At 43.1% G+C, this 16,109-nt stretch overlaps 1 protein-coding gene across 2 annotated transcripts in view; it reads right to left on the reverse strand.

Moving 5' to 3' along the window:
* Window positions 1-16,109, reverse strand: part of lhfpl7 (LHFPL tetraspan subfamily member 7) — a 61,918-nt gene that overhangs the window by 251 nt on the left and 45,558 nt on the right. Inside the window, exon 3 of one of the 2 annotated variants that reach the window (XM_011617211.2) lies at window positions 1-1,718. This exon is cut by the window's left edge and continues 251 nt beyond it. In XM_011617211.2, the coding sequence (XP_011615513.1) occupies window positions 1,492-1,718 (227 nt within the window). In that variant the 3' untranslated portion in view covers window positions 1-1,491. Of the gene's footprint in view, window positions 1,719-13,932; window positions 14,071-16,109 lie in introns of those variants that run through there. The other variant, XM_029848015.1, reaches the window with a different exon arrangement.

Raw genomic sequence — 16,109 nt, forward strand, 5'->3', positions numbered from 1 at the left:
TTCAACTAATGGGAAAAGTCCAGTGTAGTCATTTCCACACAAGCACAGTATGAGGTCCAATACAATACCAACTGTTTTCCCCGACCTTCAAATATGGCAACAGAATATTTTTTTAATGTCGGGACGTGTTATCATGGCAACTTAAATTTGGCAAATACTCAAAGATGAACCCAAAATCATATCCTAATTTAACACTTATACACGTAAACGCCCACTAAAAAAGAAGTCTGGCTGGAGGAAACTGGCAGTGAACAGGGACAGAACGTGGAGGAGTTGAGATTTTGCTCTTGGAGCATGAGAGGAAGGGTGCTGACATTTAAAGAAGGAGAGGGCCAAGCAAAACACAGAAATACAGCTTATTTTGGGAGCTAACTTTTAAACGCGACATTTTACATTTTAATGTGAGTAATATGTGTCAGCTCAGCACAGAAAACCAGAAATCAGTTTGTACAACTGCTTCAAGTAGCACTAAATTCCTACGTTACAGGGAATGAATCCTTTAGCTGCGTGTCACGACCTTTTATAATAGCATTTCATGTTAGCTTCTTTATAACAGAGGAAATAAAAAAGTCTCAGGGCAGGAGTGAACCCAAGCGCATTTCTGTTCTTCGACTTCTCTGCTCTCTGAGATAATTTAACGCTGCAGAAACAGAAAATACACTGAGAAACAGGTTCCACAGTTGAGCAGAAAAATCACCTGATGACTGTATCAAACACTCGTCGTGGTAATGTTAAAAGGCACAAGTTGGTCGGATCACATTTAAAATCTAGATCAATTGTTCTATCATTAAAAGAGCCTGTTCCTCCTGCAATTTTAGTCCCCCTTTGTTATGACAAAACAACTCCATCTCCCTGCCTTGTCCTCAAGTTTCACATTGTGTTTTAGACAGAAAACAAAGGTTGACCTTCACAAAGATTCTGGGAGGAAAAAAGGACGAGGAATAATCAGCAGAGCTGCTCTGAAACCTGCTCATAATGCTGTCCTTCCCCTTTCAATCTAAACCATCTTTTGGCCATTTGCTGCCTAAAAACGCCCTTTGAAGCCTCTGCAGTCTCCACTTTGAAACGCCAGGGCCCAACACTCCCACAATAATCCATCCAGTCCTCTTCCATCATCTCTGCAAACCACAGCTGCGTGCTTCCATCCAGGTCCTTGGTTTAGGAATGTCACACACATGTTTACTCAGGAAACAACAAATCACACTGCTTAATTTTCATGTTGGATGTGTCCTCAGTCCTGGGATCTTCTAACTCATCATCACAGAGGTTAACATGAGGAAAACACGGAAGTTAAAACTGCTGCAGCATAACCACGGAGTTATATTAAAACATCAAACATTCCAGTTAAAGTTAAATTATCACGTAAAAGATGCAGGAAGACAGTGTGTATTTGAGTTTGGACCTTCCTCAATAGCAACGCCTGGAGCCCTGCAGGAGTCTCTTCGCCCAGGTCAGAGGGGACGAGTAAAAACGGGAGCAGCGCATCCAGCACTATAAGAGCGTGGGTAAGGGGGTGGGGGATAGCTGCTCCTTCGGTGCATATTTGGCAAAAAAGGGCAAGAAGACGGTGAGCATGACCCCGACGATAGCCAGCATATAGCCCCAGCCGATCTGACACTCGCCGGCGTAGTAGATGTCAGATTCCCCGCAGAAGGACCTGACCAGGGAGGAGTTGAGACCGAAGGGGTAGACCAGGAGCCCGGCGGCCATGATGAACACTGCAGAGGTAGAAAAGATCAAATCAGACACTCACTGAATATTCACACAAACAAACATGGCAAAATGAATTTAAAGCCTAATTTCCCCTCAGTCCTGTGGTCCGGAACAGGGACCAGACCCAGAAACCGGGCCGGTGAGCAGCCACTTGGTGTCAGCAGAGGCTTGTTTAGGGAGCTACCCTAAGGTCATATGTAACCAAGAGGAGAAAGGCAAGCCTTCTGACACAGACCTACATTTAAAAAGCACAACCAAATTCTTGGATTGTCCAATTAATGCCCCGCCCCCCAAACACATAAATTGAGTGGAGTGTCCCTGCTTGCGTTGCCAAGTGTTTATCGACTGTGCCGCTGGCTGTTGTTGCTGCTCTGAGTCATTCCCAGTTCCGCCTGCCTCTCCATTACCGCGCCAAGTGTCATCGCTGTTTAGTCTGCAGAGTTACAGGAATAACCTCCTGGTGATGGCGAGCGGCCCTCGAGACAACACAACAAACACTGCCTTCTGTTACGCCGCATTGATTTTAGGAGACGTCTGTTTTTTCCTGTTTTCAAGGGCAGAGCAGCAGCGTGGTCAGAGGAGCAGCATCAAATCGATGGTTGGTGGGAGTTATGGAGGACTCTGTTCATAGAAAGGCTCACGGGCTCTGGGCCCCAAGCGTGGAAAAAAATTCTGAGTGTGTGACGGACGGATACCTCGTGTGTTTCAGCATGTGCGAAGACACCAGAGTTTAAAAACCACACAGCAATAAAAGGGTGACATACCCGAACATCATAACTGGATGACGGGAGCCTACGCACAAGTGTCTATGATCTAGAGTTACTACGGTTGACCACGCCAGCACAACTATTCTGCTCAGAAAACAAACACTAACCTAACCTGTCTGATGTCTCACCATCAGACTTCAGCCCAGTAACCCCAAACACCTGCCACACCTTCTGTGGAGCAGGCATCTCCAGAGTAACCAAGCTTCATCTGTTTCCAATATGCAGGTTCTATTACAATGGGTCAATATTCTATTAATACATGCTAATGTTAGCTTGCTAGGCCCTTATATTTGCTACCTAATTATTAGGTCAGATGGACACAAAGGTTTGAGAAGCCTCACATGAATGGCGCGCAATGTAAACAGGAAGTGGTTCTGTCCTGTAATCCAGTGAAGAACAGAGAGCTTGATAAAAGAGACTGACATGACCTGCCGATGCATCGCGTTCGTGTGGACAGCAGACTGGATCATCTGCGTTCACATCGGACACAGGAAGCAGATGCATCAAAGCACAAATGACAAAAACATCAACCGCAGAAGAGCTTCAGGGTAGACAAAACAGAATCACATGGGCCAGAATCAAATGTCTTATTTAAATACAGTTCTGGGCTGCAATAGAATTATTTATTAAGGAGGCGACAATGACTTTGTTGCAGAATATTCACTGTTCTTCCCACTGAAAGCTCAGGATCTGCTCTTGACTGGTGTACTAGCTCCTGTTAGCCCATATTTGGGGACACGTCACATGCACCCAGGAGTCGTCGCATTAATACCGGTAAATAAAAATCAGAGGTCATGACCCAATCTGATCGTAATCTGATATAACTTTACTTCCTCTGGCAGCACACTGAGGGGAACATTTCTGTAACATTCAACATTAATTGTGTAAATAAGGTGGCAGGAATGAGAGGAAAGCATCTCAGGCTGGATCAGATGACCACTGCTGTCAGTACAGGACCCATGAATAATGACTTAGAAATGATGAGACAGTGAGTAATGGAGTTAGCTGGGTGCTATCGTGTCCTAGTTTCAATGAAAACTTTGCACATATTGCCAAAGACATGAGTCACGACGCATGAGTGTGTGTGTGTGTGTGAGAGCTTGTTAACTTGATCAGGCATGGATTTGCATTATTCTTAATGCACCCTCACAGAATCATTCAGACGTGTAGGCTGGGTTTTAGGTTGGTAAGAACTGGTCTGGGAGCACGCTCCAGCAGGTCTTAGCTCTTAAAAATGCAAACATATTCATATTTTGTCTTTGTTTAGAAAGGCTGCAAACGCTGTGGTTCACTCTGTTGAATACCAAAGCCCTTTATGGGGCCGCTGCTCTTTTATTACATATAGTTCACACACCTGTGCCAAGATAACAGAAGAGAAACTCAGCTTTAATGTGCAGCAACTGTATGGCACCTTTTGCACACAGATGAACTAAATTAACCTTGAATCACTTTCTGGGTGATGTGGTGAGGGATGGAAAGCTGCTCCCAGATGGTTGACAGCGGCGAGAACAATAGAATGAGATTGAATGTGTGCGCGTGGGGCAAGAAGATGTGCGATGACCTGGCATCCAAGCGTGACACTGAATCAGTTTCATCAGAAAGCTCACACAAAGAACCTCGCCGGCTAACACGATCACTCGAACCCAGAAACGCACAAATCACAGGCTCACTCATGTCATATATTGATAGCTTGAGCTCAGATGTGTAAATCCAGCAATACTTTACCTTTAGAAACCATCAAAAATGCAACAAAACTGCACACTCCTGCAGTGAGTTTTAAACCTTTACTAACTATCAGGGTTCTGAACATTTGTAACAGTAGAAACGGACAGATATTGCAGTGATCATAGTGGAGACCTGTGGAAAAATGAATTAAAAAACTGTTGAAGACCTTTATTTGGAGGAAAAGTTTTTTTACTGTGGCGTTTACGCTGACTTGGTTGGATCCTAACAGTTATTTCAAGTAAGAATAAGGGTTTTAAACCCCTAAATTTAACTTATTCAACAACAAAAACAACAACCACATAACAATCTAGGAGTAAAATTGCTGTCTGTGCTTCTGATGCACTGTTTCCACCGTTGGTCATAGCTGCTGCTCCAGTAGATGCGGCTGTGTTTAATGGCTGTGTGGCTGTAGCATAGTCTCTCCCAGGCTGTTGGAAGCTATTAAATGCACTAAATACTGTCACTCTGATCAGCAGAGGCAGGGAGACGCCGGTGGAGTAAAGTACCCTGCGGTAGAGCTGAGTGATCTACTGTCCGAATCAGCTTATTAAACAGTTACTGACATCACTGAGAGGACTCCTTTTCCTTTCTCTCTTACAGAACAATCCTTTTAACAAGACAATATCAAATGGAGGTAGATTAAGGTCAGAGATTAAGTTCAAAGGCCACTTGCTCCACCAGAACATTTAAAAACTGTTAAAAAGCTAAAGATTCACAGTGGGCTGGGGTGGGTATTAAAGCATCTCCAATACGTGCAACTATCAGCGTCCCTCCAGAAACTGACCGTTCACAGACTGAGGTCTGCATTCACCACAGGAGCCGTGTTTGATGCGCAATTTCCTGAAGAGATCAACACACGGTGGGGGGGAAATGACTGTTTTTCTTCCCCGCTGCTTTAATAATGCCCGCCTTCTTCCAGGTAAAGTTTTGGCTGCAAAAAGTGTCTAATAAATCTTGATTTGGCAACAAGGCGCTCGTTTGTTCGCGTTTGCAGCCGAGTTTGTTATTGATGAAAAGCGCCGAGGGGAAACATATGCTGCTAGGAAAGGCTGCGAAATGTTGTTAATTACACTTCCAGGCCCAGAGCAATACATCAGAACTCCTGTTGCCGTGCTGCAACTTACGCCAACGCGTTCTTCATCAATGCGTCTCCCCTTTGGATCCTCACGAGCATCGAACATTCCACGTGAGGAGCACGCGTGTTGATCTTATCTCGTGTAGACGATAACAACCTGGAAGTGATGAGGCAGTTTGATGTAAACAAGGTGCTGTGAGGTGATTTACAGCTGCAGCCTGGCGTCATAAACTGTAACCTACATACACTCACTTCAACTACAACACACACTATACATACGCGCGACTGTGTAGACATAGATTAGTGTTGGATAATGGCAGCATTACACACAGGCAACTCAATGACTGCAGAAGAAAAAGACAAGACTGACTGACAAAACTGCGTCTTTGGTGTTTTAGTTGCATTTGCAGGAGAATGGAGATGTTTCACTGATGTCAACCTCTTTAGTCAGCTGTAGGAAAATGGCGAAGGTCAATCGGGGTGCTGAAATATGTTCTAAAATATCTTGAGAATTCCCCAGCGTTTAATATGTAAGGTCATTAATGTTTAATAACCAGAATTCACGACTAAAAATAATGTCATTATGATGTCAGCTGTGAAACAGTCAAAGTTAATGAGAGGATGTGAAGGATAAAAGTTTCTGTGGCTGTGATACAAACAGTGGCAGTGAATGTTCAGGTAGTCAGCTGGGAGCTGCTGTTGCGTGGGCTCCAGCAGCAGGGACCCCTTCTTAATGTGTGCAGCTCTGTACACAGCCCTGTTGATAATTAAGCTCAGTGCGCCTCTGGGAAATTATGCTAATGGCAGTTCTACATTTCAAGAAACACTTGGCTTAAGGTGATGGGGAACGCAGCGGTGAGCAAAACCCGACACCCGAACAAATGTTTCCAAAAGCAGTCGAGGAACCAAATGAAAATGAGGCAAGAAAGAGGAAATGAAGTTTCCATAAGAGAGAAATGTAGAGTAGCCCGTAGAGTTGTTACACTGCTTTACTCAACTACACTGTTATATTACTACACAAGAATTAGCAGCAAATATGTTGTTTCAGTCATTCATTGTGATCATTGATCATGTATTTTGTGATTAATACAACCTGCTGTGTAGTCTGCACCTCACCTATGGTTCATATAAATGACAAACTGGTGTAAACTCAGTAAGCAAGCCAGATAAAACAGTTAGAATGATGAGAGAACCCGTAGTTACTGCCTGTGATCACAATCGTCTACAAAGATGTTTATTTTACAGCAAGGTAATTCTCGCTACATGTCTGGAGCCACCGAGCCTGTTGACCTTCAGCAATGTATGAAAGGAGATTGAAAGAGTGAGGTAGAAGAGGGGATCCAATGTGGCAATAAAATTTTGGAGTGAGCGGTATATATGGTATGTATACGTCAGCGTGTGAGCTTTTGGTTGACAGTGTGTAGCCCTCCTGAGACTGTGCTTCTCACCCAGGCAACAGCATGAATGGCACATGAATCTTACCCGCAACATCCAATTTGTCATTTAAATTACTTTCATTTCCACAGCTCCATGTATTTCTTAATGCCACAAATTAATTTACACCTCAGACAAATTGCTTGTCCTTGACTTCCCGATCCCTTACCAGACAACCTCGCGAGCCACGCGGGCCTGCCTCAGCGAGCGGTCGGACTGGAACTGATCTCAATCCATCATGCGTCTCACCTTGCAGATTGGTTTACCTCAGGAGACAAAGCACCTCACGTGCATGACTGGGAGAGACAAATAATAAAGATACAAGCAAGAAGTTGGCAATTAAAGTGAAGAACATCCGTCAGCGGTGAACACTGGCGCTCAACGTGGTGAATGTGTGATGTTAAACAATGGTTTAACTGATGAAACCTAAAGGACTGTCCCTGTGCTGCACGAGGACAGCTGCTAGTGGTGTGTTTGTGCGCGTGTGTGAGTGTGTGCGCAGCCATGGGTCTTGTATTAACCCCCTGATTGCTTCAACAGCCTCTGGCCCCGAGGCTAAACCCTTAAGCCAGGAGTCCGCTGGGCTCGGTGGCTGCCTCAGGTTAGCGCGTGGAAGCCACGGCCACCTCTGTGACAATGTCTATTACTGTAAAGTCTGTCCAGCTGTGCTGCAGCATCAGAGGTCACGTCTGAGGTCGACAAAGCCGAGCGCAATATGCCACGCAGCTTTAGAGATACACAAAAACATGACCAGAGACACAACGTGAGGACATTGTTGTGGCGGCTGTGGGCAGTTGTGTTGGGAATCGTGAAGATTTAAAAGTGTATTTTTTTTCTCTCCTCTGAGTGAACATTCCTGCTAAGACATGCAGAAGATGTCTTAGATTTCACTGAATAAATATACATAATATGGCAACCATACCATCTATTTTACTTAAGTATACTCAGATATAACCTCCCACAGGTATAATGAAAAGTGCAGGATGCATGAATTCATGAGATAGACTAAAAACACGGTACTTATTTTCTGACTCTCTGCCAGGCATTTTTCAAATAGCGCCTTGTTTTGTTCTTGAATGGATTTCCTGCGTCCCCAGTTCACGGCGTTTACCACTCAGCATATAGATCACCTTGAAACCCCAGAGAAGAAATGCTGAATAAAGATTAGGGACTTCATCTTTGTTGTGTAAATTAAATCGGCGTCCATATTTAGTAATTAAAGTGTCATCTGCGTAATGCACTGTTGTTTATGAAGGGGGAAAAAATAAGGCAGCAAATCATGGACAATAAATCAAGCGGCATTTATTAACCTTCACATCAATCCGTGCATGCTGGTGGTGTTTAATTGGGCAAAAATGGAGCAATATATCATGGGGAGAAAAAATATTTTTACTAACTGAGCAAAGTCAGTAAAAATAAAACTGCTCATGCAAATGGAATTAAATATTTCAGATGTTTTACATTGTTTTGTTTATGTGTACATGCTACAGGATGGAATGCTAAAAAATGAAGGTAGTTTAGCAGCGTTTGATAGCAGATTCTCCATTGAAGAAAATCTGAAGTGATCAGGAACATCAGGAAGTTTCTTCACGTGAATTTTGATGTCTGATAACTTTGTGAACATAAGACTGTGCAGACTGATAATTCTGTGTTTTCTTCAGAGGCAAAAAAAGACCTGATCCAGTCCATGAATCCAGCTGGAAGATCATTATCTGACAATATACAGAAACCTTTCGGATGAGTGTGAGGTGTGACCAGGTTGTGTGAGTCTGTGCGCATGTGGGCTTGTGTGTGTTGGAGGGGGTGCAGCAAAATATAATGAATCCCTACAGGAGATGCTGGGTCCCCGCTGTGCTTCTGTAATGTAGCTGTGCCCTGCCATCACTCCCTGACCCACTGGCATTAAGGAGAAATGGAAACCATTACCTTCAGCCCTGCCGAGCAAGTGGGAGACCTGAATCAGGCAGCAGGTGTGTGTGTATATGTGTGTGTGTGTGTGTGTTTTATTAAAAGAGAGAGAAACAGACAGAGACACAGCCCAGCAGGAGTCCCACTGTATGAAGACCAGTCAGTCACAAACACTTGTGTGGGAAATGTAATATCAAACATGTCAACAACATAATTGGATTTTAATTTTAACATGTGAGACAAAGACTAAGGGGGTTTAAAGAAATTTGCAACGCTCCCATCAGCTCAAGAATCTTTACAGCCTCATGCGTCTCACATTACTCCACTCTTAATCTCTTGCTTCAGTGCATCCTATAAAATGTTCATTGTTGAATAAACAGGTTTTTCAACCCACAGAACCCTGAGTGGACAAAAGAGACACCTTTTCTTTTTTTGTGTGCAGCCACCTGAGGGGAGCTCAGCACAAGTGTGTTCTCTGCTGCTGCTCTCTGTGTCTGGAGTGGGAGCTTCTGGAGAGGATGGCAATAGTAAATCTCTGGGATTACATTCAACACCAGAGATGGAGCCCCACCACAGGCAGCCTCAGATGAGCCCTTTCGATAAGATGTCTTCGCTGAGCTTATTTTATCAGTCTTTTCCCCCTCAAAAATCAGGTTTAAATGAGTTTTTGGGTTAGCTACAACATAGCGGTGGGGGAAATGAGGACTTAACACAGCGTCATTAGAATATTAGTGTAGGTGCAGGGATATTTGCTTTCCCAGATGATGAATGGTGCTAAATACAGCAGAAAGTGTGATACTTCACTCTGGAAGCAACATACTGTAGATGTGTTCCAGAAGCAAATGTTGCACAACTCTCCAGCAGGAAGCACGGACAATTGTAGAAACATCCAACACAAGATCACATCTGTTCAAATCTAAGAAATTAATTCTTATATCAAACAGTTAATCAGGCTCATGCAGCTGTTGAATGTCCCTTAACAGCGCCACAGTAAGAAAACAATTAGACAAAGGCGAAAGAAACAGATGGAGCTCCTGAAATTAGTCATTGATTTTGCTAAATAGGCACCTTTGACTTTGCAAAGTGAACCTTCCACCTTTTGCCAGTTAGCCAAATCAAACAAATATTGTTTTGAATTCATTTTTAAGATGGGACTGTGCAGACACCCTCCACACCCCCAGCCTTGAGACAAACAGTAAATACTCAATCGGTCAGGAATGAGAGGCTGGTTGCAAATGACGTCATAAGCAATAAGAAGATGGCAGCACCTTCTAGGCATCACTTTTGGAAGTAGTCATTGTTCTTCCTGCGGTATGGACCTGTGATTATCGTGCACCTTCAGTAAACCTTGTTCTCCCTGCCAGTGACTCACAGATGAGATGACACACGACAACAGTTTTCATTGATATCATAATCTGCATTTGCTGTTTTGTAAGTTTCTCCTTTAAAACAAGAGCACTCATCTTGCTCTTAACTCTAATGTTTTCTTTAATCTGGAGGAGACAATTGGTAGTCTGTCCCAGCTCTCTGGAGGTGATCTATGGCTCCCGTCTGTCCTGCTATCGATCACGCGTAACTGAAAGCTTCGTCACAACAATGTCTAGCGAGGTAATCAAGACCACCGAGACACACAGGAGGCCTCGCTGATGCGGTGAGAGCATTTCCTTGGTTACAGAAGCTTTTGTGAAAGCAGTCAGAATAACACACACACACACACACACACACTGGCAGTGAGCGTATGACATTTGGTCTTTGGAGCAAAGCCTTGTTCTGAAACAGCAGGTCTTGATCGCCTGTATTTGATGCTTCATTCTCCCCATCACGCACGCAGAAGGTCAGCGTTCAAGGTCAAAGGGTGACATTGCTTCATTTAGGCATGAAGTATGTCTTATCAATCAGTATGTCCTCAAAATGGAGGAAGGAAGAATAAAGAAGGTAAAGACTTTAAGTGTAAACTTTATCTTAGTTGTTTACTAAAATGAAAATGTTTACAGATTGAATGTGCTGAACTACACAATTTATGGAAAGACATTTGTGCTCATTTCTTGCCTAAAAGAATTCAGTTTCACCATGAATCATTTTGCTAACTTTATGTACACAAAGACAGACATAGAGAGAGAGAGAGAGAGACAGAGACAGAGAGAGAGAGAGAGAGGAGATGGGATTAAAATTTACTGTCATTATAAAATAGGTTTTAGTGCCCCTCCCTACAAGACACATTGAATGCAGCCACTGCAGGAGTATAATAGCAAAGTAATTAAGATGATTAGATGCAAACTCTCCTCATTTGTTGATGCAAAGCTGCTTAGTTCACTACATGCTTCCTTCGTGTCATCAGACGTATGAAGGAATTCACAAATGAACGGTGCCATTTTCAGTGTGTGTGAGTTCAGCCGCATCCTCATCCTCCAAATGTTTAGCTTCACTCTAAATATGCTAAAATGGCAGCACCTCTTATTTTGTGACGTTCCCGCCGAAGACACAGATGCCTGGCGTCCCAGCCACTGTGACCCCGGGATGCACCTGCACAACAGTCAGCAACGTTTATGTGTTATCATTAGATGATGGTGGAGCAAACAGCAGAGAGAAAATAGAGCAGTTATCTCTCACCGAAGATGGCCAGACGTGTGTACATGCACCGCAGGAGGCAGAGCGCTTTCTACCAGCATTTGTGCTGGTCAAATGACCTTTTTAACAGGAGCGATTTGGTCAGGAAATTAAACGGTAAACACATGAAGTTCTTAGTAAAATTACTGCTCTGAAACCACCACTATCGTACATTCCCACTCACTGTAAAGGAGCCTTACCACTAGACTCATGAGGATTTATCAAAAAATCAGCACAGTTCAATACAACATTCAACAATAATGCATGTGCAGCTCCAAAGGTGTAGAAGCTGAGGACAAAAGAGATCCACCTCTGAATGAGACTGAGGACGCCTGAGTGCCATCATGACACAAACTCCTCATAAGAGAAGCTAAATATGGGTAGATCTAGGTCTGTGCCACCTGAAGCCCCAGGGTTTGCCTTTTCCAAAGCTTGGGTCAAGCAAATAGGTGAGGTTGTCACGCTGTAAGTTGGAGGACGATGAGGCAGACAACAAAACCAGGTGTGCACCTGAGGAGTCAGGCTTTAAGAACCAGGTATAGTCTTTGTCATTAACGCCTTTCAGACATTGCATCAGCCCAAATACATGACTGGAAAACCCATGATTCTCAGGACAGTGACACAAGGAGACAAGAATTTAAAGCTGTGACAGACCTGCAACACACACAAGAGTCCCATTAGCATCAGGCTGGGGTTCCCTCGTGTAAATTATCACAATAAATGTGGTGTTTATCGCAGCACACAAACATAACTTCAGCGGCTAGGCTATTAACAGCTTTATCACTAAGCAACAGCATGAAACCCCCGCAACATGCAATTTCTTTCACTCACTCACGCACGCACGCACGCACACACACACACGCACGCACGCACGCACGCACACACGCACGCACACACACACACACACACACACTCCTTTTGAGTGTAATGGCACTGTGTCTAATTTGGAGGATGTTTGACAGACAGTATTTTAATGACCCTGAGGGTGGCGTAGAGTTAAGTTGACAAAGGCATCTTTCGTGTCTGGGAGATTTTAAGCTGCCAAATAGGAAGAGCTAGAGGAGTTGCAATGATTAAAATGCTATGATAAAGATGGGAATACAGTAAGTGTCAAGTTTACAAAATGTAGACAAAGACTTGTTTTAATCAGATGCAAAAAGTCAGGACCAACTCTTCCCACCATCAGCATAATGCTGTGGACCTTTGGGAGTACTGAGTACCATGTAATGAGAACAACCACACAGCCTTACTCATGAAAAGCCTAATTAGCCATTAGCATGCACTAAAAAGCAGCTTTGAGACCATCACAATCTCTCCTCCACAATCCCCTGCTGAGCCTCTGTAATACAGCACAGGCCCAGAGGACCAGGCAGCCAATCAGACGTTTCCATTTATAATTCAGGTCTCAGTGATGAGACCGCGATACGGTCTCTGTTTTTAAGCGCCAATAGTCCAGCCGGCCCACACAAGTGGCTACCTCCTGTTTCTCTTTCTTTGGGCTTATGTCTGCTCTTTAGATGATGGAAGACTCATGCGGTCCAGCTAACACTCGCCAAAAAATACACAGTATTACACACGTGCAATTCGCTGTGTTTCTGGATTGCATTTGCCCTAATTAGCATGTTCTTCTCTAAGCATTTTAGGCTAAACTTAACTGCTGATTTTAACATCTTGGCTGCTGTGATGTGCTGACTGTTGCTGAAATATAACTAAAGACAACACAAAATCACTACTGTCATAATAATACTATAGAAAACAAAGATGAATCCAACATCCAGGGCACTTCGGAAATGTTGACCTCTGTCAAACTAAGGTCCAGGGACAGTAAATCCTCCCACCAATGAATGCACCTTCACACTCTGCAACAGTTCCTGTGTAACTTTAACAACTTTAACCTTAGCAGCAACATTTGTGATTGTGGCGTATTGATGTAATAATTGTCTTCTAGCGAGTATGTGATGAATTTATTGCATGTTTGCCTGTAATGATGGTGTCGTCTGCAGAGGCAGGACCACAGCTGGAGCCTTCAGGAAAGGCCTTAATCTGCAAAAAAAATATTAACCTGTTCTATGAGGGCTTGTCAAAAGAGCTGTTTGTTATGAACAGGCACTAAGCAAGGAGAAAGTGGATATAAAATAGATATTATAAAGTGTAAAGTACAATGTGACTTTACAATCAGTGTCAATTTAATCTGCTTCAGGGGTTTATTATTAGAAATAAAGAACAGAAAAAAAAGAGAGTGAATACCTGAATATATTTGCATTAAATATGTTAGAATTTTTCATGCTCATATTAGACCATTGATTTAGGATTAATGAAATGTTGAATAATTTATTGGTATGATAATATGAATTATGCTTAAAGTTGTGCTAAATGCAGATTTTTACAGAAAATGCATGTTAATTTTCCCTAACCCAATCTTTGCAAGATGTTCGTGAGACTATCTGAGAATGAAAATCTCAAAATATGCTTTCTTAGGTGCATTTAAGTAAAAGAAAATGTGATTCAAAGCCTCGGGCCTTGGTCTGATGATGAGCTTATGCAGAAAGTCCCTGCATGCTTCCCATCCCTGCTCATTTATCACCCAAAATAAACAGCCTTGAATCCTGCATTACACTTCCTCACAAAGTCAATATGACCAGTGTACTTGGTATGAGCCAATGCTTGTCCACGTGCTTCAGCCACATCACTGCCTGCCTGCATTTCATGCCCAGCCTGTCTGCATCCAATGTTCCATCTGCTTTGGCACCCGGCTGTGTTGGACCAGGCCAGACTGTTGCTCCAAAGAGAGGTGGGTCTGTGATGGAGGATGCTCCAGATGCTTCTGAATCCAGCTGCAGCCTGTTGGCAAAGTCATGGCATAATGAGCCACCCCCATCTTGTTCTCTGCACTGCTGTCCTGTTATCTGTATGGCTTCTGCCAAGCCCATTACCCATGCATGGTTTAAGTTAAAATACCACGTGCTCACCAGCTGATTGATGAGTCTAAAATATCATGGAGCTGTTTAAAGGGGGGGGTTGCATGCTTTTAATGGTTGTCATCGCGGCCAGTGTTCCCAATGCCATCTCATCTTTCCCATCCGTCAGTATGGATTTAGGAGGCCGGTCTGCGGGCCAGGCTCCATCGATTACAGCAGGCCAACCAATCATGCTGACAGACACCTCAGTCCAGAACAAACCTTGGCTTTTAATAGTGCCGACCACAATGCCTACGTTCATGTGGAAAGCAGAAAATGGGCAGTAAAACACCCAGCAGACTGAGTAGGGACCCACCACAGCAACAGTGGATTAGCACCAGATACACAAGCAAACCTCCACACCCACACACCAAAATCGACTTTTTGGGCTTGAGTTTAAGATTTCTTAAGCCTGCTTTAGGGAAGTGTGTCTACAGATGGGCTGTAAAGCAGCTTAAAGTGCTGGATGAAAATGCACATGACCTTGTCTCATCTCAAAGCAAACACTGGGAAATTAATTTAAAGAAGCCACCAACTATAAAGGTGGCTTTTCCTCAGTCTTGTTGCCTGGATTTTGTGTGCACGTGTGTACTTGTTTGTGTGTGTGCTTCTTTAAATCTTGTTAAATCAGATTTCACTTCTTTGAACTTGGATGAACATTAATGAAATCAGACTGAACCACATGAAATGTTTGCAAGCGTGTGAGATTATGAGAGAGAGTTCAGCAACACAGCACGTTCTCTGCTCAGTGCACGAGCGTGTGCACGTGTGAGAGTGTGTAGTGGTGTGTGTGCATGCGAGACTCCAGCTTTGTCTCTGCTACTGTCACAATCACTAACAGGAGCTCACAACCATGAAACGATACATGTTAATACAGGTGAACGCACACCTCTACTGACATGCTGTTATCATTTCACTTTCTTTATAACAAATTACTGCTGTCTCAGACTTCAAACTCAGCAAGAAGATGCTCTGGTGCATGTTGAGTTTTCAAACTGCTGAGATGGAGAAATCAGTGGCCTTTGGAATGGGGCACTGATCACTCATGAACATAATTATTACAGCAGTATTTGCTGTAGTTAGTGGAGTGCAGTCAGGTTGCACAAAAGCAGATGATTTTATCAGAATTTCGATGGTTTGTGATCACTGAAAGTAAAAGGAGGTGGCAGAGGGCAGCTCTGAAGCGGAAAAAGGAGATTAATGTCAGGTTCTGTTGGCATTACATATACCTGAATTTATCACATGCATATTTATTGAAGGAAAATGAAATGTTTAATAATTCAAAATCTTATCTGACTTTTAAAATTGAATGCTTTTCTTATAAGAGCATCCCTGCAGAAACAGATGTCCTCTGTTGTGTGTGTACGCGTGAGTGAGTGTTTAGGATGGTCATACTGATCAAGTATACAAATTTATGCAAAAAACTAGAAGAAAATAGCCCACAATAACTGCATCTTTCATCCACATTTCCAATGGTGAGAGGTTTTCAAACATATTATTATTGAAGGAATGTTCAGTATAGACCAGGTTGTAGTGATTTTTTTGTTTTATTCCTCGGGTAGCACTTTGGAGTTTGATGAAAACCAAAAACCAAAGTAAAACTGTATATGTAAGATCCTTTTCAATTATTTAGCAGATACTATTTAATGGTAGAAGCCTAAAACAGCAGAGAAACAACGGCAGAGCAGCTGTAAATTAATTTGGACTGTGGAAACATTGGAAATCTACTTAAAATCAATGTAGAAAAACACACAGAAACGGGATGAAGTTATAGCAGTAACAAGAATCATGACCAACATATAAGGAATATTCCACAATTTCACATTACTGGCAGTGTTTTGAACACTCACTGTCCTACTGTGGTTGTGTCTGCACATACAGTCAGCCAGAATGTTAATGCTAAAACATCAAATGGACTGCTGG

This window comes from Takifugu rubripes, chromosome 15 (assembly GCF_901000725.2).
Source record: "Takifugu rubripes chromosome 15, fTakRub1.2, whole genome shotgun sequence".
NCBI classification, from domain to species: Eukaryota; Metazoa; Chordata; class Actinopteri; order Tetraodontiformes; family Tetraodontidae; genus Takifugu; species Takifugu rubripes.